This window comes from Schistosoma mansoni, chromosome 1 (assembly GCF_000237925.1).
Source record: "Schistosoma mansoni strain Puerto Rico chromosome 1, complete genome".
NCBI lineage: Eukaryota > Metazoa > Platyhelminthes > Trematoda > Strigeidida > Schistosomatidae > Schistosoma > Schistosoma mansoni.
The window spans coordinates 10,609,169-10,636,867 of NC_031495.1; the positions used below are offsets into that span (position 1 = coordinate 10,609,169).

At 34.0% G+C, this 27,699-nt stretch overlaps 1 protein-coding gene and 1 non-coding gene across 2 annotated transcripts; one reads left to right on the plus strand and one right to left on the minus strand.

The window, feature by feature from the left end:
- Smp_079380 (serine palmitoyltransferase 2) lies at positions 1-27,699 on the minus strand (the record flags this gene model as incomplete). The annotated part of the gene is made up of 7 exons (XM_018793229.1): positions 1-12; positions 3,843-4,025; positions 6,074-6,329; positions 8,361-8,717; positions 11,863-12,062; positions 23,056-23,326; positions 27,356-27,699. 7 exons carry the CDS (start codon positions 27,697-27,699, stop codon positions 1-3), a joined length of 1,623 nt encoding a protein of 540 aa, XP_018647763.1.
- Smp_tRNA_01900_Pseudo_TTG.1.1 lies at positions 9,505-9,573 on the plus strand. Its single transcript has one exon. It is a non-coding gene (tRNA).

A 27,699-nucleotide genomic window follows, 5' to 3' on the forward strand; every position in this document is an offset into this window, starting at 1 on the left:
TTAATCTCCTGTCTGAAAAATAAACCAAGCACAGAAAACAAATTCAAAAAACTTATACATTCATTGTCATAGTTATCAGGAATGAAAATGACTATCAATATAACAGATATGATATTATACTGTAATGCATAACTTTATCCTTTCGACTAATATTGGTTTCCATAAACAGTTTTTAACATAACTCTAGGATATTAATATTTTGAAAGAACAAATCAAGATTTACATAATACAGGTTTCATCCTAACAATAAAATTGAATATCGAAATTAAAAGAAAATCTATAATAAAGAAATTAAGTGTTATTGTGGTGTGTGCTACTGATGTCAACAGATATAAGTAGTATGCATCCTCAATTGGAAATGGAATGCTTGGTGGTAGAAGGTTGAAAAAATCGAACTGGAGAGGATGATAACAGAGAGTGATAAGTATAGAAACGAATGAACAACAAAGTCTGAGATAACTGATGGATATTTTACAAATAAAGTATTTATTGTATGATTCTCAGGTTTGACCAAAATATTCTGTAATTTTTACTCAAATATATTTGGTTGTCCTCAACTGTGTTCACGTTCACTACATTATTATTGATATGTAAAAGATTAATATGACCTAATATCAAATCGTGATCGGATAATGAATTAATCGTTAAAATGTCGGATAAGGATAAATGTTCAGCATACACCTGTTTATGTTCAGTTAAACAATAAACGTGTATAGAAAATCTTTAACGCGAAAATGATAATCGCTTAGCAATGATTATAAATAAAATTTGCTTACTAAGCAGAGATGGATAGTGGCTAGCAGTGGAATCCAGGAATCCAGTTGCAGTCCTAACACATCGATGGGAAGATTCAAACAAACAATACTAAATGAATTTAAAATTCGCTTAATTCTTATCTCATAAAAAATACTGTCGGATATATAAATTGTAACGTCGTCAAGTTCCCGAAATTTTTATAATTTAACTGTTTATTATTGTAATTATTTAGTTGAACACATAAGCAGTAGATATAGTGACATAACAGAATGTATATATCACAAGGGGGGTTTTGTGGAGATTTTAGTAATTTTATATAGTTAAGATCATAAGTCAATTGAAGCTAGACCACCGTGGAAAACCTCGAATCGCGCGAGGCGGGATTGTGGATGCGCACTGCTGAGGAGTCCTACAATAGGACGAAACGGCCGTCTAGTGCTTCCAGGTTTTCCATGGTGGTCTAGCTTTAATTGACTCATGATCTTAACTACATAGAATGTATATAGGATAATTTTCGATCACCCGTATGGATGATAAGTAAATCAGCAATCCACATTGTGTTAATTCTCTTATTTTTCATAAATTTTAAATATAATAAACTTTCTTAGACAGGGAAGTACTGATAATTGTTTTTTATGCTGCTGAGCAGATGTTTTGGGGAAATTTATTGGGCCAACCTTCAATTAGAGTATTAAAGACTTAATAGTTGAATTTACTGTTTCTTGTTACTCCTGTATTACAATAATAAGATTTCGGGTTGGAGGAGGGTATTTATGAAAATTTCATAATAGAACTATTGAGGAGATCGTAAAGCATTAGTTTACTAAAAAAAAACTTGACTGAATTGTTTCTTCAGGAATCGTCCGTCATCTCAGCAACAAATGTAACAGGATAATTGTTAACGGTATACATAATCTTAGGTATTTTGACTCATAAGTTTGTATCAGCAATTTTCGAGTACAAGTTGAAATTAACACTAAGAGTTAGTAATAGATATATTTTTTGTCACTACCTAATGAGTAGAAAATTTGTATTCCTGACGTTTCGTGACTTAATGTAAGACGCTTCTTCAGGATAAATAAACAACCTCATTATATTGACATAAGTCTGAATAGTACAAAGGAAACAATATGAGTATACCTAAGTAGCTTCATCAATCAGGAAGTGTGATTTCACACAAAACAACACATAAATAATCGATTTTCACTGATAATAAGTTTTAAAATAATATGTAAAAGCGTCTAGGTTATCTCTGACTATCGTTGGCTGTTTAACGGATATTAATTTATGATAAAGACCAAATATTCACAACACAGCAATCAGAAATTGCTCAACATACAAAGATATGGCTTGTTCCTATAATTGAAAATAACTAAGAGATGCATACGTCTTCATAGCTTTAGTCGTTCAGCCTCCGAAACCAATAATCTTAAAATCAAATAAATAGTAGCCGTTGACTAACGTAAACAATAAGATCCCGTCTAAAGCTCTTTTAATATTTCTGCCGGTCCCACCCCATGATAAAGGAGGGTTAGGCATGCAGTTAGCAACCCTATCCCATAGAAAACAATTTTGTTACAAAAACCGCTGACCAGAATAAACAGTTTAAACCATTTATACTCTGTGCTCCGGGTTTAAAGAAGAATTATGACGTCTCATGGTGAAAGCCGAGATTCTTCGAAAATTACGAGACTCATGCCCTCTCTAACAACCAGACTGACAATTAATATAGGTACATGGAATTTCCGGACAATCTGGGTAGCCGAAATGACTAATCAAATAGCTACGGAAATGAGGAGATACAACTTTGAGGTGCTCAGAATCAGTGAAACCCATCGGACTCAATCTAAACAGAAAAGGAGAGATGCTGTTGTACTCTAATCACGAGGATGAAAATGCTCCCCACACTCAGGAAGTTCCTCTGATGCTGTTCAATGAAGTATTTAAAATACTCATAGGATGGGAATCTCGTGGATTTATAATCATCAAAGCACCCTTCAAAACATAGGAGGGAATCACAATGAATGTTATCCAATGTTATGCACCCACTAATGATAACAATAAAGACAATCAAGATAAGTTTTATGAGAGGCTGTAATCTGTCGTAGTGAAGTGATCAGGAAAGAACCTGACTATCCTGATGGGAGCCATAAACTCCAAAGTCGGAATGGACAACACCGTGTATGAAGAGATCATGGGACGACGTGAACTGGGAGAAAGAAACGAGAATGGTGAGAGATTTTCAAATTTGTGTCCCTTCAACAAAACGTTTATATGTGGCATCATATTCCCTACAAACGCATACACAAAGTTACAGATGAGGTAACTCTTCTGTCTCATATACACCAACAAATGCAGGTGAAGACAGTGAGTGTAACAGCAGCCTCTACAGGCCTCAACATACAGAAGGAAATAAGCAAGTTCCTGAAATACATCACGGAAAGCACCAACTCAATCACACTTGCGGAAATCACCAAACTGCATCACGAGGCAAACCCTAACGTGGAATCCTCAAGGCAAAAGGAAAGTTGGCAGACAAAAAAACACATTGTACCGGGAATTGGAAGGAGACATCAAAGGGATGAATAGCATTTGAAAACAACTGTAAAGGAGAGCGCAGGACAGAGTTGGCTGGGTAACCCTAGTCGGCACCTTATTCTGTATGAGTGGAAACAGGAGTAAGTAATCAAGTAAGTAACGTATACAGTAAAGACTTTCAAACAACAATTCACCGAGATCTTAGTGATTAAATTGAGAAAAGATTAACAGTAAATACAGAATAACAAGAACAACTTGACAAGGAAAAACAGAAAAGTTCAAAAATAAATTATTCGTCAATGATTTACATTGTAACTACTGTTATTTCCAATTGAAACAATTTGTTGTTTGAAAACAGTGATGAATCTCAATTGAAGTGATCCTGCGATATATAAGTAGAACGAATAGATTAGAAAATCGGAGGGAGAAAATATTTAACAAAGTAACACTTAAAAAGACTTACGTATCTAAAAGTGTGTGTTAATCCCACATTTTTCGTTGGTATCTCTCTTTAAGCAGCGTTTTCTCAGACTGGTTGAATTACTTACAGAATCCGTAAGAGCTGATTTCTTAAGTAGTTTATTAACTGATGGTTCAATATCTCTTAAAAAACCATTCGTATAACGATGACTTTTATCTTTGTATAAAACTTCTTTAGCCCATTCTGGAATCGGTTGCTTACTATAACGAATTCCTAATTCTTCAGCAACTTGATCGATTATGTTTAATGCCTGAATAACAGAATTTTAAACATCAAAAAATGGGATATTATCTAATTTTTTTTGCTTAGCAATAAAATGCATTTTCATTCAATATCATCTGAGCATAAATGAGAAGTCAACTTAATTTAGTTCACTTAATTATCCTAAAAGTTGGTAATATTTTGACACAGCGATCGAGTTTCCTCATCGTGAGCACCCTACCGAGATATGTTAGATAGAGTATTTGTTCTTTTAGGACTTAAAATGTCAAGCAGGTTTACGTGAAGAATATAAGACTACGCCTATCAAAGTTAGGTTCAGATGAAAGAGTCACACAGCTGATAGTAAGACATTACTCGAGGAATTCCAGTACTTCTAAATTCGCTATTTTTCCCAAATAAGATAAAAGAGTTGGTAAAGGACAAACCTGAAAAAAACAAAATTCATATTGCCACATGGACTTCCATGATCCTTATCGAGATCTGAAAACTATGAAGATAGAACAACAAATACTATTCGTAAATAATCATATACTGTCGGCATCAATCAGTAGTCCTATATGCTTTGTGTTCACCCTCCGAAGTCACACAAACTACTAACAATTACCAATCCTTATTTACGAGTTCTACCTGAAGAATTATCCTTTCGTGATATCAGAAAACAAGAAGATTCAATATTTCACACATTTGAAATAGTATCTAGCTTTATATTCATCCCCATCAAACTCTTTCCTTATTTCTCATTATTTTTTCTATTCTTATTGACAACACATCTTGTTTGTTCCAGTTGTCTTTTTTATATTCAACCAATGTTAACGATTTGAGGTAATGAAATGTTATCCATGTTCTGCTGAAATTTTTATTACACTGTATATCGGAGCCTTCAATTTTTAGACCCTGTATCAAATCAAACTATGGAGCTCATTAGTCAAGATTTTGAAATTTTGAGTCATTGATGTGTTGCGTGTCTCTAAAACTCATATACATGACCAACACACAGTCTTCCGATTGACTTCACCTAACCAGTGTGGAAAGAGACTGAAGTTACGAGCTTAGTACACACAGACAAGTATGAATGTAGCACTAACTCCGACAGCATAATATTCATGGACCATATTTTCGATTATAGTCACCTGCGAATGAATGGCTCTGTAAGAACTTAGAAACACACCTTCACTTGTCCGTCGTCCCCGTCCCCACTACTATCGAGCGCAACTCAAAAGAATTGAAAATGAGATCGACAGACATCCGTTAGCATCCTAAACTTCTGAGTTATGAAAGCTTAGTGGGTTTTGGTAGCTTCTGCTGAATTGCTGAGTCGCCTTAAACTCATGCCAACCTTCTCTAAACACGATAATGAATAGTGGCAAACTAAAGGGTAGAATGACAAGAGTTTTCTCAAAAGCCATTAGAAGTTGTTGCCAACGTTTATCAAGGAAATGGAGAAAATAGAAATAACAAATAACATTAGACAACTTGTAGGTATCATTACCAAGTTTTGATTCGATAATTTTGAATAAATTGAGCATTGGGTAGATAGTACCTATTTAAACTTTGATTAATGTTAATTTGGTTATTTATTCTCTGAAGAAGTGGCTTACACTGAGTCACGAAAGGTCAGAAAATCTAATTTTTCTACTCATTGGGATATTACAAATATATTAATTTATTAGACAACTTGTTTAAACTCATTCATGAGACTGGTAATACAAAGTCGCTTGCTAGAGAAAGTATCTCTGAAGGAAACAACTAATATTTGCGCTTGGACCAAATGACTGGTGAAGGGTGAAAACTTTGAGAAAGAATAATATCGCCACCTAGCTACTCTCTAGTCATTTATTATCCACGAACATCTTGAGTGAGAAATCGATATGGAAATTTTATGAATAAAAAAGTAAGATCTATTAAGTTAATTCCAAGGATCTCTAAGAATGATAACCCGATATTATTAGTAAAATTGACCACGACATATAGTAGAGCTTCAGAGTCAAACATAATTTTAGCTGACCACTTTTGATCACGGATATCTATTATTAAGAGTTAATGTAAAATATATAAAGCAAAAAACAAGAAACTCACCCTATCTAATAACTCTCGTGTATGTGCTGATGAAATGCAAAATCGTACCCTGGATAAAAGCAGAGTTGTAGCTGGAAAACCAACGACTACAGTTCCCAATCCTAATTCTAAACATCTACGCGAAAAGGTAACTAGCTTAGCTGGCATACAAACGATCACTGGTACAACGGGGCTATCACGATTCCCATAAACAATTAAGCGCATTTCATGTAATCTTGCACGAAAATAACGTATATTCTCAGCTAAACATTTAAGTCTAAAATGATGAAAAATAAAAACGTAAGACCAAATTATTCAAAAACTATATGCGTAACTTTTAAGACCTAAATATTCGAACATGATTGCAAACACTATCATCGCATATTTAAAATGATGTTTATAATTCGATTTCGTTTTAGTGGTTAATCTGTAACTTTTTTATAAGACAACCTTAAGATTACAGGTTCAAACCAATGAAGAGAGAAAGGGAGGATCTAATAAGAAATATCTATTTTATGCAGGAAAATAATGAATTACATACTCTCTAATGATATATAGAAATTTTGGATTTGACTCCTATTGAAACTTGTACTCATGAGAACATGTTTTCGACCGAGCATGGGATTTCAATATCATAGCTTTTTCATCAATGAGATTTACTAGCTGTAAAAGATCAAGGATTAAGAGAAAGGGGGACTGAAGTTTAGAGTTTTACTACCATACGTCTCGATATATTTATTATGATTAAATTCGAATGACATTATTCGCCATTGAAATGCAATATTCGGTATTATTTGCAGTGTTTTTAACCAGCCAGGTTTCATTAGAATCCTGAAACAAATTTTAAACAGTTTCATATCGATATGGAGTTGTGGATAAATCACTAATTTAGAATCTTATACTCTCCATGAGAAGTCGAGCGTTAGGACTGAATGAAACGAGATATCCTGTTTTGATTTAAATAGTATTCGTTCAGAATTCGTTTGCATTAATTCAGTGAATAATCCATTTTCTCCTTCCCACTCTTACAGTTACTTGTGATATTCATTGACTAATTTTCGCATCCCAGTAACATCTGGATAAAAAGCAGTATATTTTGTTAATAGGTTATCGTATTTTTGTAGGATGAATAAAATCTTCATCTGACATCAATTTTTATCTTCTTTCTTCGATCACACGGATCTCAGTTTTTGTTATTTCAAATACCAGCTATCAGCAGCTAAAACATCGGGTCAAGTAATCAATCTTCATATAAGAAATACACTATACAAACTTATTGCAAGGTTACTTAGTTATTTCACTAATCATCTTTAGTTTCAATATATATTTGATTAATTTATGAATATGATTTTTATTCCCACGTATGTAGAAACAGTAAGCAAGCGCTAACTCGCAGTTCCCAAAGAGAAAAAGAAAGAGGCAGACAAAAAAAACACATTGAACCGGGAATTGGAGGGAAACATCAAAGGAATGAATAGCATTTGGAAACAGCTGGAAAGGAGAGCCTAGGATGGAGTTGGTTGGAGAATCCTGTTCATTGACCTATGCTCTACAAGGAGTAACAGAAGTAACATGTTGCGGATATGTAGAAACAGTAAGCAAAACAAAGTACAGACAATAGTTCTCCAACAATAACGTTTAGGTATTCAGCATTCATTCGTAGCAAGAATATCAGAAATTCATTCGGACTTTAACCAAAATCATTTAATTATTAGTTTATATTTTGTGTTTACGTAAACTATACTTGGTTTGCTAAAGAACACATGCATACAAATATGAGAATATTGGGATAGACTAAAAACCACCGAATGATGGTTCAAGCTGATTCAAACATTGTATGCTCATCAAAAGCTGAATATAAAAGATAACAACTAACTTTTGCTGTTTAATGAACGTAAAGAAGGTCAATAATATGAAAATCATTGAGAGATATAAGTTCTCTCATGTACAATCACCAACATTTAATTAATTATGTAGATAGATTATGTCAATTGTAAGTATTTTGCTATATATGACTTGGTTTGCCTAAAGGGAACTTATATGTATTCTGAATTACTTACAAACCGTCAACTCACTAGGGTTAATGTAACAATGTAGCTACACATATTTCAGCTAAGTGCATAATTTCAGCCGTTTTACTTATATAAGTATATTTTGAATGCATATAATGATATATTTAATTGCCCGCATCGATTATGTGAGAACACTGAGTATTTTATTGAAATATTTCGCTCTGAAATACTAAAACGTAAATTGTGTTAAAGTAGCTAATATATTTATGTACATAACAGTAATGTGGTTAACTTACCTTCGTTCACCTTCACCAGGTATATCTTTTCCCATGATAATTCTTATAGATGATATAATTTGTTGAGCTATTGGTGCTGGCATACTACAACCATATACAGCATTATACGACACTGAACGAAGATAGTCAATTAATTTTCGATTCCCAGCTAGGTATCCACCAGATGAACCGAAGCTCTTCGTAAATGTACCCATTGAAATATCAATATCACGTGGATCAACACCAAAGTAATCAGCCACACCACGACCCATTTGGCCTAACGCACCAATACTATGTGCTTCATCCAAATAAAGATAGGCATTATATTTCTTCTTTAAAGCGATTACTTCGGGAAGATGAAGAATACTTCCTTCCATACTGTGTAAATACATATACATAATCGAAAATATATATGAACTAATATAATTACATTTGAATGAGAATTGAATTTAGTGTTTAAAGTAATCGTATTAAAATACTACTACAGAGAAACACGAGATCGGTAATTATTAAATATCCTTTTAATAATAAGAAATAATTTGTAACCTAAATTGTTATTACTATTTTCTAGTGTTAGGGGTTTGTAAAGATTTTCAAATTTTACTGACCATCGAAAACTATTAGGCACTGTAAAGCCTTTTTTATTCTACTTTGTAATTTCGCAAAATTGTGCATCTATGATCCCACCGGGTTTCAAATTCAGGTCTTTCAGGTTTTGTGACAAACAGTTAACCTTTAGGCTATTAGGTCAACGTTAAGTGATTTACATTTCTAACTTTCCGGTTTTCAATAGTTGTCTAAGATTAGTTCGTATTGCGAACCGTTAAATTCTTTCTCAATTGTAGTAATCTATAAATAACATATTGAATATCATAATCCTTAGACGTAAGAACAATACTATATATTCATTTCGTATTGTTTGTTTGAATCTTCCCATTGATGTTTAGGACTGCAACTGGTCAGTCTCTAATTGGCATATGTACATACTGTGAGTATTGCCTCGATATAGCCTTAATTCACAAGCATTGTAAGCAAAGATAGATAGCGGCTAGCAGTGGAGATCGAGGACGCGCGTTTTGTCCTAAACATCGATGGGGAGATTCACACAAACAATACGAAGTGAATTTAAACTTCACCCCATTGCACAAGCAAGTGGTTATCAGAATTCAGTAGCTAAGTGGATAACGTGATAGCGTTTGAAGCGGAAGGTACTGGGTTCGAGTCCCAGAGTGAACATCAACTCTGAGATGCAGGTACATCCAGCTGACGAGTCCCAAATAGGATGAAACACACGTCCTAGATTTCCACTGCTAGCCACTATCCATCTTTGCTTACAATACTATATATTGTTATACTCATCGGTTCAATAAGAATTATATTCTATCAAATAAAAATTGTCACAGTAAAAAAAAGTAAAAAGTGTATTCAATAGTCTTTCATATTTATTTACATTGATTAAAAGTAATAACCACGATATTGTATGTTTTTTTCTAAGGGGTCTTTTTTATCTGTGTTTTTTCGGTAAGTAATTTACATGTGTAATAAAAAGACGAAGATTATCAGAAAGATGTGATAGATTAACGCAATACATTTCCAACAACAATTATACTATTTTTTTTTTGGAAATTATTTTTATAGGCCACTTAAACTTTAATCTCTGTATACTTACGTTAATTAATTTAGGTTAGTTGAAGAAAACTATGAAGATACATTATAGTGTGTAGGCTGTCATAAAATAAAATAATCATCATATTATTTCTACTTTTAACTAGTCGTTCTATCCACCTACAATAGACTAAAATATTTGAAGTAAACAAGATTAATTGGATAATTATCTCAAAGGTAATATAATTCATAAAAACAAAAATTTATTTGTTTATTTATTTTGGCGGCCTTCTTGAATACCTGGGCTACCTGTTTCTGTCATCTAAATATTTCAACAAGTTATCTGGATTTTTTAATTTGTTTTAACCTATCATTATGTCTATTGATCGCATAAACTATACAGGCGCGTTTATGAAAAGCTTACGTCCGTTCGCTGCAAAAATTACAAACAAGTACAATAAGAGACATCGTAGTGGTTGGCAATATGCTTTAAAGAGAATAAACATTAATCAAATGTCGATTCCCGAGTTGCTTAACTCTAACTGTCGATCACTAATTAACAAGGTGGACTATCTCCAATTTCTGCTAAGTCAAAACATGTATCGTAATTGTGGTTTCATCACAATTCAAGAATCTTGGTTAACTGACTTACAGAATGATTGCTTAGTATCATTACGTGATTTTAATATCTATCGTCAGGATCGATCAAACAATAAAAAGACGTGTGGTGGCAGAGTAGCTACTGTAAGATCATCAACGTTGATGGTCTATGTCGAAATGATTGGGGGCCTACTAGAGTTATACGAGAATGGTGACGAACCAACTAACGCTGAAGTCACACCTCGCGACCAGCACCTTACGTGGATTGCCCCCATCGACGTAACAAGGGGCCATGGATGCTATGGAGACTGTACAACACAAAGGACGTTATTACAAAAATATATTAGTTAAGGTACAACCACGAAAGTACAGAAGCGAAAGTACAACCACGAAAGTACAGAAGCGAAAGTACAACCACTGCCGCGTGGGCCAGTCATCAATTCAATCATAAAATCAAATTTATTAACTTAATCAATGAATATATTGAGAATACATAGTATTAAGATGTTTCGTAACGCGGAAACACAATGCACTAATTGTTGATGTTGATGAGTCGTTAAAGTAACAATAACACGAATTGTGGTAGAAATAGCGTTTAAACTAACTAAGCAATGTTGTAGTCCATTCATTTCAAGGGCGAGACTATAATTTAATTTATAGACGAACCAATCAGATATAAGATAACAGGTCTTGAATTTTGGCGCTAAATTCATCCATCCGTTTGGCTAAATAGCATTTTGGCATTTTAGCTGATGTCAGTTAGTAATGAAAATCCTAAACCTAATTCCTAACTCTAACCATCATCTGATTCCACACACTGGTTTATAACCCTCATTTAGTCCTAGTTAGTAGATGGACATTCTGTAGGTCACTTGAGCTTTGCTCAAAGGTCGTCCATAAATTATAGTCTCATTTTAGGTTGTAAACCTCAGTAAATTGCTTTTTTGTAATCGTACAGTTTTAACTAGTAATAAACATCGACACAATCAAAATGATAATATATTGCAACTACAGATTCGTAAGGTAGGATATGAGTCACATTTACTGTATTCGGGTTACAAATACTATTCAAACAGAGATAGATATACTTGTCACGTGATATCATGTAAAAAGTGTGAAGATAAACATTTGTTAACAATTAAAGTGAAAGTGGGCTTGTGTCGTGGTAGGAAATGAATTAGAGATAACATTTGTATTATTAGGTTAGTGCTTAAACGAAACCGAGTAATTTAATAAAAATGAACTTAAGTTATTTTGACTTTATACATAGATATATGACACAGTTCGAGATAAAAATAAATTATATGCAAATAATTACCTGTATATACCTTCAACTACGACCAAGATCTTTTTATATGGCCTGTGGGTACGTGGACGACCATAAACAACAGAATCTTCCAGAACTCTTTCCAAATCTTCCATATCATTATGTTTAAAACGACGTACAGTTGCTCCCGTCAATCGACATCCCAAGACTAGACTTGTATGATTTAATTCATCACTGACTACACAGCAGTCCTAGAACAATCAGTCGATAAGAACAAGTAAAAAAACATGAACAAATTCAACAGTAACTACAATTTATCAAATTGATGTGTATGCACATTCAGATAATTCACTTAATAGAAACTAGTAATTTAAATCAATGTATTATGAATGTAGTTTCCGTGTAATTGAAAAACATACCATATTCTAAAGAACTGCCAAAACTAATCAGGATTTGAGATAGCGGTACAATATCAAGTCTACTTTAAATACTCTTTATCTAAAGAAGAAAAGCAACAACCATCAAGCAAGCACATGATTGCAAAAGTTTCTTTGGGTAATAATCAAACACAAATAACAGTAGTTGAGGCTTATAACATAAGAACAAAGACAGATGATAATGCAGAATAATGAACAATCTCGTTCGCTTATGAACTTAATAAATTAGATCTGAAAACTTATATACATTCTCTTTCTACTTCATTGTTCAGCCATGGTGTTTTATTGGGAATGGCCAATCAAAGTTATCTTGAATAATTCAAATATTATTTAATGAATTGTGATTTTGATGTGAGCAGAGAAACAAAGAAGCCATGACAAACAACGGAAGCTATTTTGGGGGACGTTATGTCATTTAATTCCAAGCCTGTAAAACACTCACATTTTTTTCACCCTTAGTTTATTCTACAGACCATAAGTTTTCGTTTGATGTATGATTCACTGCCATACCCATTTCTGTTCCAAAGTTATTGTAATTTAAACGTAGTCTTTGCTACTCTATTCTCTTACTCTAGACCCCAGTTTTGGACATAATTGTATTTTCCTAATTGTTTGTGCGTTGTGGTCATGTTAATCACGTATATTATTCGTGCACCTTTTTGCACTAATCTTACTTGGAACCAGATTGGTATCGAGAATAGATCGAGTGGTGTTCCAGTTGGCTCGTCTTCTGTCGTGTGCGCTTGTCAACCGATCAGGTGATAGAATGATTTTCGTCTCTCTATCCGAGGCAGTTAGTCTTACTTCGAACTCGTGATTCTAGCCTCAAGGTTGAACCATTCAGCCTATTGTGTCAAGGCCTTAATCTATATTGAGACAAGTTACCTTCTGTATATTGGTGCGTAGACAGATCAAGGATATAACAGATATCTTCACAATCATAAACTATTTAAGTTGAAACGAGAATAAGGATGAGTTAACCTAATCTTTTAAATCTCAAGACGAGTAAAGAGGAATTTATATCATGCTAAACAGTTTGATCTTTAGCATCTCAGAATCCAGCCAATAAGTAATGCAGATCTTAAAGGTTAACATTTAATAGAAATTCAAGTCTTTCTTTTAATGTCAGTTAATATCCAATAAACATAAAATCTTTAATCGGGAATACTTAATACTCTTTATGATAGTGTCCATATCAGTCATATTCATTTCTACTTCAAATAGATAAGATGAAATAAAATTAAGAGCATAGGAAAAAGTAACTGAATTTAAAAAATCATATTATTATGTAATTTATTGTATAGTTTATATGTATTTGAATATATATATGTTTACATAGAGACAATTAAAATGTCAATTAATTGATTCATTTCACTGTTTTTAATCAGTAAACAAATCAATAATTCATGTGAGTAAAATAAGGTTAAGCATTAGTGAGTGGAATTAAACTAACCTAAAATGTTTCCATTTTTTTCTATAAAAACAGAAAGCACCACTAAAATAGTGTCAATTTATATACAAATTGAGTTAAAGAATATGAAACATTAATGATTGTGATATATAAAGACATTGTTAACATTTATAAAAGTTCGGAAAAGGTTTTGTGGAGATTTCAGTATTTTCATAGTTGAAATCATGAGTCAATTGAAGCTAGACTACCATGCGAAACTTGGAAGCACTGGACAGCCATTTCGTCCTATTATTGGACACACACACTCGCGAGATTCGAACCCAGGACATACCAGTCTCGCGCCAGAGCACTTGACCGATAGACCACTGAGCCGGCATCCAACGGTGTTAGTGTCTCACTAGTGACTGACTTCAAGAAATATTTCCTTGAGTTCTAGTGGGTAACAGTGACCAATGAAGTTCTACCAAGTCTGTTGTAGAGATATCAACTCACTGAAGACAATTGGTGAACGGTTGCTCAAACATCGTGGATTGGTTGAAGTTAGACATTAACACCGTTGGATGCCGGCTCAGTGGTCTATCGGTCAAGTGCTCTGGCGCGAGACTGGTATGTCCTGGGTTCGAATCTCGCGAGTCTGAGATCGTGGATATGCACTGCTGAGGATTCCAATAATAGGACGAAACGGCCATCCAGTGCTTATAGGTTTCCCATGGTGGTCTAGCCTCAATTGATTCATGATTTCAACTATGAAAATTTATAAAAGTGTAGAATATTTAACAATATCAGTCAGTCAGTCAGTCAGCTACAACGTAGGACCAGGTACATTTATGCATCGGTTCAAGTTGCCATACCTCATTAGCACAACAAGATGAACACCGAATTCATAGAAATGGTTAATTTAATCAACTGAACTTAACAATTGTTTATGTGTAGTTAACTTACTAACCATTTAAGCAGCTTTTAAACAAGCTTGTTATCAGTAACATGTTCATAGAATTGTAGTCTAATTATTATTCTTATAAAAAGACAGTTGATAGTAACCTTATCCACAAATTAAAATTAATATATACCAGTATTATAAATAAAGTAGATTAGTCAATAATCTAGTTTAGAAAGAGTTTTTTTCTGAAAATGAAGGAATTGTATATATATAATAAAGTCTTTAATACTTGAACTCAAACGATTACTAAACAATATTGGGTCATACCTGTTACACATGATCATATGACTTTTTTTCAACTATTAATACCCTTATACTTATGTTTCCATACTCCTTTTTGTCAACCTTTTTTTTAATATGTATCGATTGATTTTAAAGTTCCATTGTGTTTCTAAATACACACAAAATGTTGCTTATGATTATAGCCACTGAATCGAATCAAGTTTAATCATGTGAAGGAATTAATTAATGACACACTCCTTGTGGTACTAAAAAAACAAGGATAAGTTAACTGTCCAAAGTAGTAAGACTCTGACAAGTAAGTAGATCAGTTAATTGTCTAACTCATCATAATTTTAAATTATTTCTTATCAAGTTATACTCATTCTTGAAATCAATCATTAAAATACAAACTTAAAATATTACCAAAAGTTAATAAGTATGGGTCAACATTTTTACCCGGTTATGGTAAAAATATACCTACATTTTTATCATTAATTAACTTTTTCCAGGAAATGGAATAAAAATAAGCATCAGCTGATAACAGTATAAGTGTAACTTGCAGTTATACCTTTATTAATTCAATGGGAGCTGCCAATCTTTGCTATTTCTTCTTTAGCTCTCGATTCGGATTTCCAACAAACAACTGTTATTTTTACCGTATTTTAGAAATCCCATAAGGTCATATGGATCGAATATGCATCCAATGTTTTGTTAGGAGCAAACTTCTTTTTTTAACTGAGTTCCAAGAGGTATTTCCATTTTAATCTTTGTGCGACCAGTGATGAGCAACGAAACACATACTTATACCACAGTATAGTCAGAGTCGAACATATGTTATAAAAGTGGAGGCAGTTTACCACTTCTAATTATCACCCCTATCGGCATTTTTAACGTATATTCTTAGTCCAATTGATGTCCAAAGTCGAAAGATCAAACAATGCGTTTCATATCCTCTAGAGACGAAACATACTGTAAATAAGAGATTATCTGACTATAGTTTGTTACTTGTTTAATGGACTGAAAAAATAGAAGTTCCACCCACATCCTTTTAAGTTTCACCAAGCTTAACTACTTGAGCATTAAAGCCAACTGCCATAATTACAACATCAAGATACTTAATATTTAGTAAGAGTCCAGAAAACTCCCTTTAGGATTCATCTTGTAATTTTTCCGAGTTGTAGTCAGTAGGAATGTATACATAGACTACTTCAGGGGTGATGGTATGTATCCTTCTACTTTTAATTTCTTACACCGCCAGTCATTGGAACAGTTTGTTAGTGATTACCGTCAAAATCCAGTCCACAAATTGCTTTTCTACTACTGAATTCAACGTTTTACCTACACCTTCAAGTTGCCATTAAGTTTGCCGATACCTGATGCGTGAACTAAGCTCATTATGTGCATCAACTACTTGAATTTAACTAGATGATTGGGTATGAGTTTTCTTTGTGAGTTTCAGCAACATACCATACACCAATGATACCAAATTCTAAAATCATAGCCAGTAAAGTCTTTTAAAGGATACTAATTCCCCGAGCACAACTTATTACAGTAAAATCAATCATGAAATTCATATACTGGAGTTAAGTGATTTTCGTTCATTAACTTTCGGTATTAATCAATGGGATGTGAATTTCTTTCATTGATTTTTAGTACATATTCAATTGTATTGATTCAATCAATATGAAGTTAGTTTGTTTGGTTTCCAATACAATTTTGTTGTATTAATCAATTCAATGTGATCTTGACTTTAAGCGACAATTTCTCAGTTGATAGAAATCTGCAGTTAGTAATCATTAAAACTAGTCTGTGTAAGCTGATTTAATTTTATGTAAATTAAAGTTTCTGTAGTTTTTATTAAATAAATCTTCTGAGTAAAATTTGTGTTTTGAAGTAGTTGAAGGAAAGAAAGAAGCCGTTGTACCCTGATTCGAAGTTTTATCATGGTAGTTCCTGTCGCCTTAAAATATGTTACGTCTGTTGTTTGATTTAACACAAAGTTCGAATATCAAGACTCTTAACAAGTACTGTAATGTAAAATTTAAGCAGCATACAGATAACATTTTGTTATCTCAAATCGTTAACATTGATTGAACATAAAAAAGACAACTGGACCAATGAAGATGTGTTGTCAATAAGAATAGAAAAAATAATGAGAAATAAGGAAAGAGTTTCATGGGGATGATTATAAAGTTGGATACTATTTGAAGTGTGTGAAATATTGAAACTCCTTGTTTTCCGACATCACGAAAGGATAATTCTTCAGGTGGAACTCGTAAATAAGGATTGGTAATTGTTAGTAGTTTGTGTGACTTCGGAGCGTGAACACAAAGCATATAGAACAACTGATTGATGCCGACAGTATATGATTGCCTACGAATAGTATTCTTATGCCAGCTCCATAATTTTCATATCTCATAACAACAGTCCGAGTGCATGTAAGCACTTAAACTATGAATGTGACCATAAAGATCAAGAAACAGGTAATGGAAACAGGTAGTTCGTGGTTTTATGAACAATAGTTTACGTTACCACTAACACCAAAACTTTATGCGGCAAGAGGAGTTTTCTGTAAAGCTGACATTTTTGAAGGTTTACACTAACAACGGCGGGTGAAAAGGAGAGACTATAAAAAGGACGAGTGAAAAATGGAGCCCTTATATAAGGACAACTATCAAAAGGGTGGTCATCAAAAAGGCGCATATTAATGGAGGTGAGCATCGAAAAAGAAAATGACTTTTTCAATGGTGTGAAGTATGTTCGACTTACCCTCTGTCCCTTTGCCCTACGACTAATCAAAAAACGCATTTCTCTAAACGAATGATGAAGAGTCTACTTCAACAAATACTGCAATTTTTAGAATTCAGTAACAATTCGTTATTCTTATTATCCCAGTTGTGTTATCTCGTACGTCTATTTCGGATGGCTAGTAGATAATCTATATTGAAGGATGTTTTGAAAATGCTTGTGATATTTTTGATAAATTTTACCTTGAATAAATTTTAAATGCCAAAAAGATGTTTTTCTTTTGAAATTAAAAGTTATACTCAACACTATTTATTACATGTTTTCCCGAAAACATTGTCGTTTGTTCTCTCTAGAGAAGCTAAATGAATTTTTATTCTGTCGATTCTTGACGTCCGTGATAACAAGAGTGAAATGACTAGGATTCATTTGATATTAATTAGATGGATAGACGGGACATATTAGATGGATCTTATGCAGTTGTTACTATTAACATAGGATTATTATGTATTTAAGTCAGATTATCATTTATTCCAGTTAAAATCATACTCAGATTTATGTTTAACAGGCAAAACCGTTGAAACAGTTTTTCAAATTAGTTTGCTTACAAATCCAACTTCATTAACGCAAAATCTTATAGATGATTTTGCTCCAGAGGCGGTATCACTTCTACAGTTCAAACCTGAGCAGTGTCCAAAAGTAACATATCAAGATGTCATCATATCATGACTCTAATACGTAATTTTTCATACATAGTTGGTTACTGATACTTTATCTTAATGTTTTTTTAATTTTCAGTCATTTATTATTATCACCATGTTTTTAATTCATCCTCCATCTTTCGCATACCGCTTAAGGGGACAATTGTCCTTGACACATCTCGTTTTATTATTTTATTACTTTTATTTTACTTCTCGATAATTATGTAATTTTATTCTGGTAACTGAAATTATGTACTACATTTTATACTCTACAATAGACTAAGAGGGGTAGGCAATACTGCTTACCTACTCAGCACTCTCTACCTACAAACAATACATGTAGTCCGTACAGCTATACAGCTTATAAATGTTGCCTTGATTTACATTTGAATTGTATTTAACTTTAGATACAAAACTAAACATGCAGCTAGCAGAGATCTGTATGACACCGCTTACAGTAATGATTACAGTGTAAAGAAAAGTATACACATAAGTGCTGTTATCTTCATTTTTGTTTATGTAGGTCTTAATGTATGCGTAGATGCATTAACTCCTTAACTTATCTTAAATCCTGAGTTTCAAAATCTTAGTATACTTCCATTTTCTTCCTGTATCTAATCGTTTCTACTACTATTATTACAGTTGCTGCCTCTATTGTTGGTGAATTTGTATTAGTGACTTCATATAAATGTGCTAAAGTGTGGCAACTCGAAACGATGGACATATATCCGAGGTTCTACACTGCATATGACTGACTGTAGTCGGTGTTTTGCGCAGAAAATTTTATTTTCATATGCTAAAAAAACAATTTGTTTCTTGAGCTTTAAACTGCCTGTCATAGAACTATTTTCCATCAATAACTTTTTGATTGTAGAACCGTAATCAGTTCTACCTGTTGGTCAATGTGATTTTCGGGGGAGAAATATGTAGGAGCCACCACAGAAAAACCCAATTTCTTATACTAAATAGTCTTATATGTTATACAATGTTTTAATAATTTCTGTTTTTGAATATTCACTTTATCAAACATATATTTAGGGTGAAACCAATCAAGTAATTTTTTTCTTCTATACACTGAGTTAACTCCAACTTAATAGTAATAACTTCCTTGTATTTTAAAACTGTTTGGATTACAATGAACCAATCAGTAAAACTTGTTTGTTGATTCTTTTGACTCTATTGAATGGTTTTCTCTGATCTCTAGTTTAGATTTTTTTACAGAGCTGTCACTGAAGTCCATATTTAACTTTACATCAATGTGTCGATAACTATTTTAAATAATTAACTTCGATTTAGACTGGCTGGAGCCATCTTAGTTTGGAGACCTTATAACGATGACTGGATTTTAACAGGAAACCTGGTTTCCAACCAGAGACAAATTATTGGCCTAACAATTACTGATATAATATTCTGTAAAATAATTCAAATAAATTAACTTTCGCTTTAAAATTCACTTCATCCTCGCCCCTAATTCTTGTTTATGACTGTCATATTAGTCAAAGGCGAATGGATACATTTGTATTTTATCAAAAAATAGAAAGAACTATGTAGAGCCTTACACAAACCGTATCGTTTCAAATGTGTTTTATCACATTGGCTGATTTAACAGATCGTTACGTGTCAATTCAGGTCTAGATAAGTTATATGTGGAGGGGGTACCCAGTCTTTCGTATTCCCTGATGGTGTTCTCGTGACTTTCAGGTTGTCTGATCTGTCAAAGGCTATCGCATAATGCATGACCCTATTCTTGTGTGCTAGGTTCAAAGGTTATATGCTATATGCATGCTGTCCTCCCCTCTGTTGTTCCTACTCCCCCTAAATGTCCTGGCACAGCCGAGAGTGAGGAGAGTCCGTTCTCCCTCTCAAAATGCTTTCACATGGCCACGTGCGTACAACCACTGACAGGGAAGTCCTACTCACTGTCTTCTCGTGGCGGGATGTTGTTTGACGAAACTAAGAGGACGAAAAGCAAATGTCTGGCGCTTTAATCGAGTCAATGGGTACGGAGGATCCACCTAGGGGAGTTAAGAAAACTTGATTTCAAACTAGTGATGCACATTGGCTCCGAGATCCTGAGGGAACGAATGGCGTATGAACCTATTGTTGTTCATCGGCTACCATGAGACAACATCTCCTAACTTTGCTCCACTGCCTTGTGGATCGAACCTCTAAGTTAAAGTCTTGGGGAGTGACCCCTTAGAAAACCATCTGCTTTGGTTTGGGCACTCAGGCAGTATCCTACACACAAATCAGTGATAATTACTACAATAAAAATTACTATTGTTTCAACGCTCATTCAGACAAGTCATATTCACAATCATTTGATAACATTCGTTTTTGTTCCTTTTATACTTCGTCGCTTATGTACTCCTCCTTATCCTCAATTTGCGTATTTTATATTCCAACTTATACAGCAGCTCGTCTATGATGCGAACCCTGTCCTACCTTAATGATCTCAAGCCACTGACTGGTTGAAAGTTGAATGCTGACATAGACTGCGAATGCTGAGACAGTCTTTCTGAAACCATGTATGCCATTCAAACTGACCTCCTTCAATGTTGGCACAATAATTCAGATCGGACAACATATAGGATCGGCTATGTCTTCAGAACGTCTCAACATCGATGCCTGTTGTCTATCCGGGACCCGTATTCAAGACTCCAGTGAATTACTACAAATTCTCTCGCCATCTGTAGCTTCGGAAGGCTTATTTTATGTGCGTTTATCCGGAGGCCCTGTGGCATCTTCGTCTGGTCTTGCTGGCATTGTTGTCACACTAAACGCTAGAGCCAAAGCAGCACTGATCTTTTGGATCCTCATTGATATTCGGTTATGTACTATTAGATTAGAAAGTTCCATTAAAATGTGAAGAAATCGTTGTGAGAAACGATGTCTTTTTGTCATCTCCGCCTACACTCCTACAGATTTCAGCCCGGATGTGATCAAGAATGAATTTTGCCACCAGTTAACTGTCCTTTTAATGAGATTGAGTTCCACAGATATTGTAGCACCAGCTAGAGACTTGAATGCTCAGGTCAGGCATCTATTCACAGAGGAAAGTCGTTTAGGTGACCGATGGGAACTTGTTGATCACAAGTCAGATAATGATAACTTTCTACTGCGATTTCGCACAAATTCAACCTGTTTCTGGTTAGCACTAACTTCCGACACAGTCATCACCGATGTGCCACCTGGCGTCCTCCCTCTGAATCTCAAACCTGGACTCAGATTAATCACAATGCCACCAGCTAACGCTGGGGCATAGTTGTGTACAAGACTGCCGCTGCTTTAGAAATACCTATCTGGATCATCTTTGGCGCCTTCGTGTTGTTAGTCTGGCTGCAAAAGGTGGGATCTGCAACGCGTTGGTGAGAGCAGTTTTACTCTGTGCTTGTGAGACCTGACCTCTCCGAGTTGAGGGTGTTAAACAGATCTGTTTTTTATCATTGTTGTCTCTGAAGGATTGCTGACATCCAGCGGTAACACCATGTTAGTAGTGCAGAGGTCAGCATCGTGTGCTCGGGAACAGCGAAACATCAACTTTGGTGGCTTGGACATGTTCTACGACTGTCGTCCCGGAGAATTCCACGTCGTGCATAATTTGCCGACGCCGGGACCGGTTGGGAAAAGCAGAGAGGTGGTCGGCGTATGACACGGTGTCGTGGTACGAAAGAAGGCTGTACAGGGCTGGCTTCTCTTGGTCCTTCACGACTTCCTGGTTGGGGTCCTAGAGACAGTGCAACGCAATGGCTAGAGACGTTATCGGACATGGCTCAGTATAGAAGCCAGTGACGATCCTGTCGTAACGTTCTTCATAAAAGTGAACGTAACTTCTTTAACTAGAAGAATTCTTCCTGGTCGTACTTTTACTAACAGAATTGTTTCTTCCATCATTATTACCATTATTATTATCTTACTTTCATACACTAATTTCTGTTCGTTGTTGTTCTTTCTTTTATCACAAATACTTTATATTTTCTATCCCCTCACAACCTTATTGTTACTGTGTGATACATATGTATTTGGTGCCCCTTGTACCATTGCATATGCGTTCAGATAAATAAACGTATGTGTGGGGTAACCAGTTTTCTTAATACCTGACACAGTTATTCATAGAAGATTAATAAAGTTGTGATATCAACAACATACACCAATCTCCACATATCCCCATACTGTTAGTATTTTCTGTTGTTGAAAAGTGACAAGAAAATTACATACCTTGGAAATAAATAGACATACAATAAAACCAAATACAACTGAAGGACCAGCTATTTTGATGTAGGTCATCGATACTGTGTAACTTAGTGAAAGGGATATGAAAACTGTTTAGTTAACAGCTTTTCTTCAGATATATATGTAAAGTAAGTATAATTTAACAGATAAAACCCTACATAAAGGAGATTAATTTTAATTCAAAACATCCGTTTGAATTTGAAGCTGCTGTAAATACCTCCATGATAGGTATACACAGTTCAGTTTTTCAAATATCGAGAATTGTACCAGACACAAGCAGCAGTGTGAACATTAACATAAGGTTCCATGCATATGCACTTGATGAGTACTAAATAGGACAAAATTATCATCTCGTATTTCATTCTGACCCTCAGTTAAAATATATAATTAAACTTGTAATGGAAAGAAAATATCAAATCATGAGCTCAGTGTGTATATTATACTAACAGAGACTGACTAAAACTTATCTCTGAATATCAGCAAAAGAAGAACAAAAACACTAATGAACAACTATGCAAATGTCTGTTCATAAATTCATACCAAAAAATAACTCACTTTATCAACTAGACATGGCAGATTTAATGAATTGGTTGAGAATCCCATGCTGAAAACTATAGCTGCTTCTTGTCCAACAAATTCAGCGACCAAATCTTCGAGTTCTTTGTGTAATTTTAAGCTTCCAGCCTCTTGTCTAGAACTTGCTACACCTACACCAAATTTTCTTGTGGCTTCTTCTGTAGCATTAGTACAAGGTCCGATGGGATCTCCGAATCCCAAATAATTATATGATCCTAAGTTTAAAACCTTCGATTTCGTTCCAGTAAAACTGAAATGAACGGTAGAAAAACGAATGTAAGCACTAAGTGAAGGGTGTAGGTTTGTTTTACACACGATAACTTAATCGAAAGAGAAAGTAATAAACAATACAAGATTTATATGGAAATCACCATCATTAGCGTTACTATCCAAAGGTATGTATACGACAACCTGATAATAAAGCAGTACTGTATGAACCCATAAATAATTTAAAGGGAACATTCGAACTTATTCACAAAGATCTGTTATTGTTAGGTATTTGCTTGGTTTCCATAAATAAAATGAAAATAAACCGAGATTATGGTTGAGATCAAAACATACACATTTGCAGCAGGATTCAAAATGGAACTTTTCAGGTTAACAAATGCGCTTTTTGCCAAAAGGCTTTCATACTTAGCGAAATCTCAATAACATGCTTCTCAATTCTTCATAAAATAAAAGATAATTATGTAGAAAATACAAAGTTATGCACGTCATCTAGAAGTGCATGGCGACATGCAAGTAAAAGCCTTCAGAAATTAGGATAATGTTGACCTTAATTGGTGAATAATAATTTTATACAAGTGACAGTTTCTGACAGTAAACATATCACGTACTAATCAAATACAAATTATCTTATAGATTTGGTTCCATGTCTACCAATCAGGAAATAAGACATAGCAATCTAGCCAGCGAATTTTCTTGTACTTACAGATATTATCATTTCGCATTACAATCAGGACAGTAAACTGTTATCGGAGGCGTACCAGCCTTTATTTTACATCACTATCAGGTAAGTATGCACCGAATTTTTATCTTTTCTAAGTCCACTACATTACCATCAGATAATTGATACATAATAAACTATCTAGAGTCTTAAATAATTTGCTTTTCTATTTGTAAGGTTTAGAAAGCACTTGGCTGACTTTCTGCCAAACGTTCTCAATATTTCGCTGAGATATTTTTTAGGTGGTCTTAACTGTTCACGGCTAGTGAGAGTAGTAGCTTCAGAAAACGTAAATGGCATTTGGTATCATAATTCTAACTTACGCTCAACACCGTAAGTTCTAAATATACCATCTCTTTAACCTCAAAAAAAGCCGATTCGAATTATTCAGTAGTAAGTTTTTCTCATGAAATATTTTCATTGTTCAAGTAACCGATCAACATGTTCACATCCATTCTCAACAAATAATTTAACATTAGCTTAGTATTCTTTTATACTTTCCAAACCCATGAGAACCTAATATATATCAAGAAAGACACGTAGATCAAACAGTAAGAAATTAAAATGAATTAAGCTCTCAGTTTATTAACTCGAGTAAAATCTTGAGTTTTCATTTGAAGTTGTTTGCAAAAATGTGCCTGTTAAATCTATCTTCTAAAAAAACTATTATCAAAAAGTGATTTATATGCCTTAGAATTTCATAATCCCTACACCACAATCGCGTAACTCAGGTTTGACTATTATCCTAAATTCATTACAGATTATTGGAGATTGTATGTTCTTTTCCAAGTACTTTTGCAACACAAGTTTCTCATAGTGATTTCGTTCAAGGCTGACCAAACAGACGATCTGTTTGTATAGGATGATGTGGAGCTTGATCACCATATGCTTTAATCTGACTCTTTTCGATCTTCATACTACTCGGAGATGTTTTTAATTGAACTGCAATTAAACTCATTATACTTGTGGTCATCGGTCGGATAATACATAGGTTATTTTGAGTAATAAGAAGCAACAGGTTCCTTATCGGAGTTATTAATTTTTACTAAAGTGTCTTGATTCCCCATAATACACAGTTATTACCCAGTAAAACTACGAAATGAAGTAGATATTCTCTCGATCTACGACTTAATTTTTTCTGTGACAAAAGGGCACTGAGTATCAGTATCTAAAATGTAATCAGAACATATATCGCGTTTTTATATAATTTAGACACACACAGATCATTGTTATCTGTAACATCTAAAGCCATTTATTCAACTGTATCGGCTGAAACAATTTCTTAAGGCTCAAATTTGCAGAAATATAACCCAATATTTTACAGTGATAATATATAGAGTTAATTGATATACATCTACGAAGAAGATTTAATCTATACTTTTATTTGTAGATCTTTCCTACTATACATCATATTTAATCACCTGATATCCATATACTTCAGCTTTTCCAGAATTAAATTAGTTTCTTCTATCCAATGATTCGTTGTGTTCCATAATACTATGCAATAAAATTATATTTCAGAACTCGGAAGCGTCTTCTAAACTTTTAGATTTACTTGGAATTTTTAATTATCATTCCAGCTAAAATCCTGTCATGTAGCTGAGTGTGGCATTTATACTAACTGATGATTCCTTTGTACTTGATTGAGCGCTTATTACGAATTCCAAATATAACACGTCCAGTTGTGCTCATCTAGTTTTTACTTAGTTACTCCTGTTACTCCTTGTGAATGAGCATGGACCGCCCATCAGCATTCTCCATCGAACTCTGTCCTGGGCAATACTTTTCAGTTGTTTCCAGTTGCTATTCATTCATTTGGTGTCTGCTTCCAATACCCAAAGCAATGTGTTGGTTGATCTTCCTCATTTCCTCTTTTTCATCTAGTTCTACCTGCCTTATATTGCACTATTCAGTGGATTCGTAGCAAATCACCTCAAATAATTTTCATTATCATAATGAGTCAATAGTATTTTGATGACTAATTTTAAATATATCTGTGTTTACAGCTGAAGAAAAAATGTCGCGCATTCATATTTGGTTCAGCACTTTTCAGTCACTCTACTGACAAACTGGCGATTTCCTGTGGAGTGGGTTTTCGAAAACCTTCCCAACAATGGTCGAAGGGAGGTAAAGTGATTCTCCTGGGTGTGTATCTTTCTTCCTAGGAATAAGAATTAGGACACTTCCAAATATCCCAGTATTCGACTGTGGAACCTAGTGGTATAAAATGTTTGTTTTGACCACTTAAATTCTAGCAGAAAAACGACTATACTCTTTGGACACTACCCAAAGTTTAAACAGCAATATCCTATAGATCAACACAATGAGGATCAGAGTCACAGAAGCGACAACAATAGCAGTGGTAAAAAGAAGAGTAGCATTCGAATAATTAGTAGTCTACACAATCAAATATAATAAGTAACAACATACAAAAATATTCTTACGCAAAATGATTTGGTACTGATCATTTATATATGTGAAAGGCAATCGACGGATTCAAGATTATTCGCTTGCTTTTTAGATATTTATCTGAAGTCTTGTGTAATCTCGATGTCATAAACTTGCTTTAAAGGTTAGGGTTGGTGGGTATAAGACGGTTTCACTCACGAGTAAAGTTAGTTATCCTGACACATTTTTCAATTTCAGGGAGGTTGTTTCTGTTACCTTCGTTCAACTTAAAATGCAAAAAATGAGTGTAATCAGACCTTACATACCGTAAAAAACTGATTACAAAGGCTAAAATAGCGGGAAATGTGTCTTAATTTGCAGCCCAACAGTTGAAAACCTACTTTTTAGAAGCTAAAGGATCTCGTTAACGCTAAATAGACATAAAAGACCCATACATTCTTTCCTAAAAGATCAGATGAAGTTTCCTTGTATCAAATACAGTGATGAATTAGAATTGTGATAGATAGTGCGAAGTCGTATATAAATCTGCGATATATATCTTAAACTATTACTAACGTTATTACCACACAAAGTAAACTGAAGAAAATATACGAAAAAATACTGCAGAACATGAACACTTTAATCATGAGAAGTATTTGAACATTTAGAGGTTGAAATAACAATTTAATAGGGACGCTGCCAAATATTTATAGCTACTAACAATCAAACAACATATCTCACCAGAGAAATGGAGAGGACAGTTAAATAATTACAACTGATGATCAATGAGTGGGAGTTTTCATGAAAACCAAAAAGAAACTGATTTTGTGATTAACAACTGTTTGATTACAGTAAATAAAACATGTTGAAAAACAAGGACTTTTAGATTTATTTCAACTTCATATGTATAGAAACTAATTATCATGATGACTCAATTCAACTTACTTCAACGTCCATCCATAGTCTGATGATTTACGATCCATTATTACAATTTCACTACCTGGAGCAGAACAAATAGGTCTATTCCAACAGTCTTGTGCTCTTCGGTACAAATTACGAGTATAAAAGGCTTCATAGGATGAGTAGAGCGGGACGAAAGATTTAGTGTGTGATATCTCTGTTACTGAATGATTTTCTAGTACATGAATAAACCTCAGGAAATCTTGAAGTCTCCCCAAGATGTTTAATATCAGGAAGCTAAAATACGTAAGTACGGCTGTAGACAAAGGCGCTCCCTCAAAAGACTCATAAAATTCCTCCCCTGTTCTAGGACGTCTGAAATTTCTCAT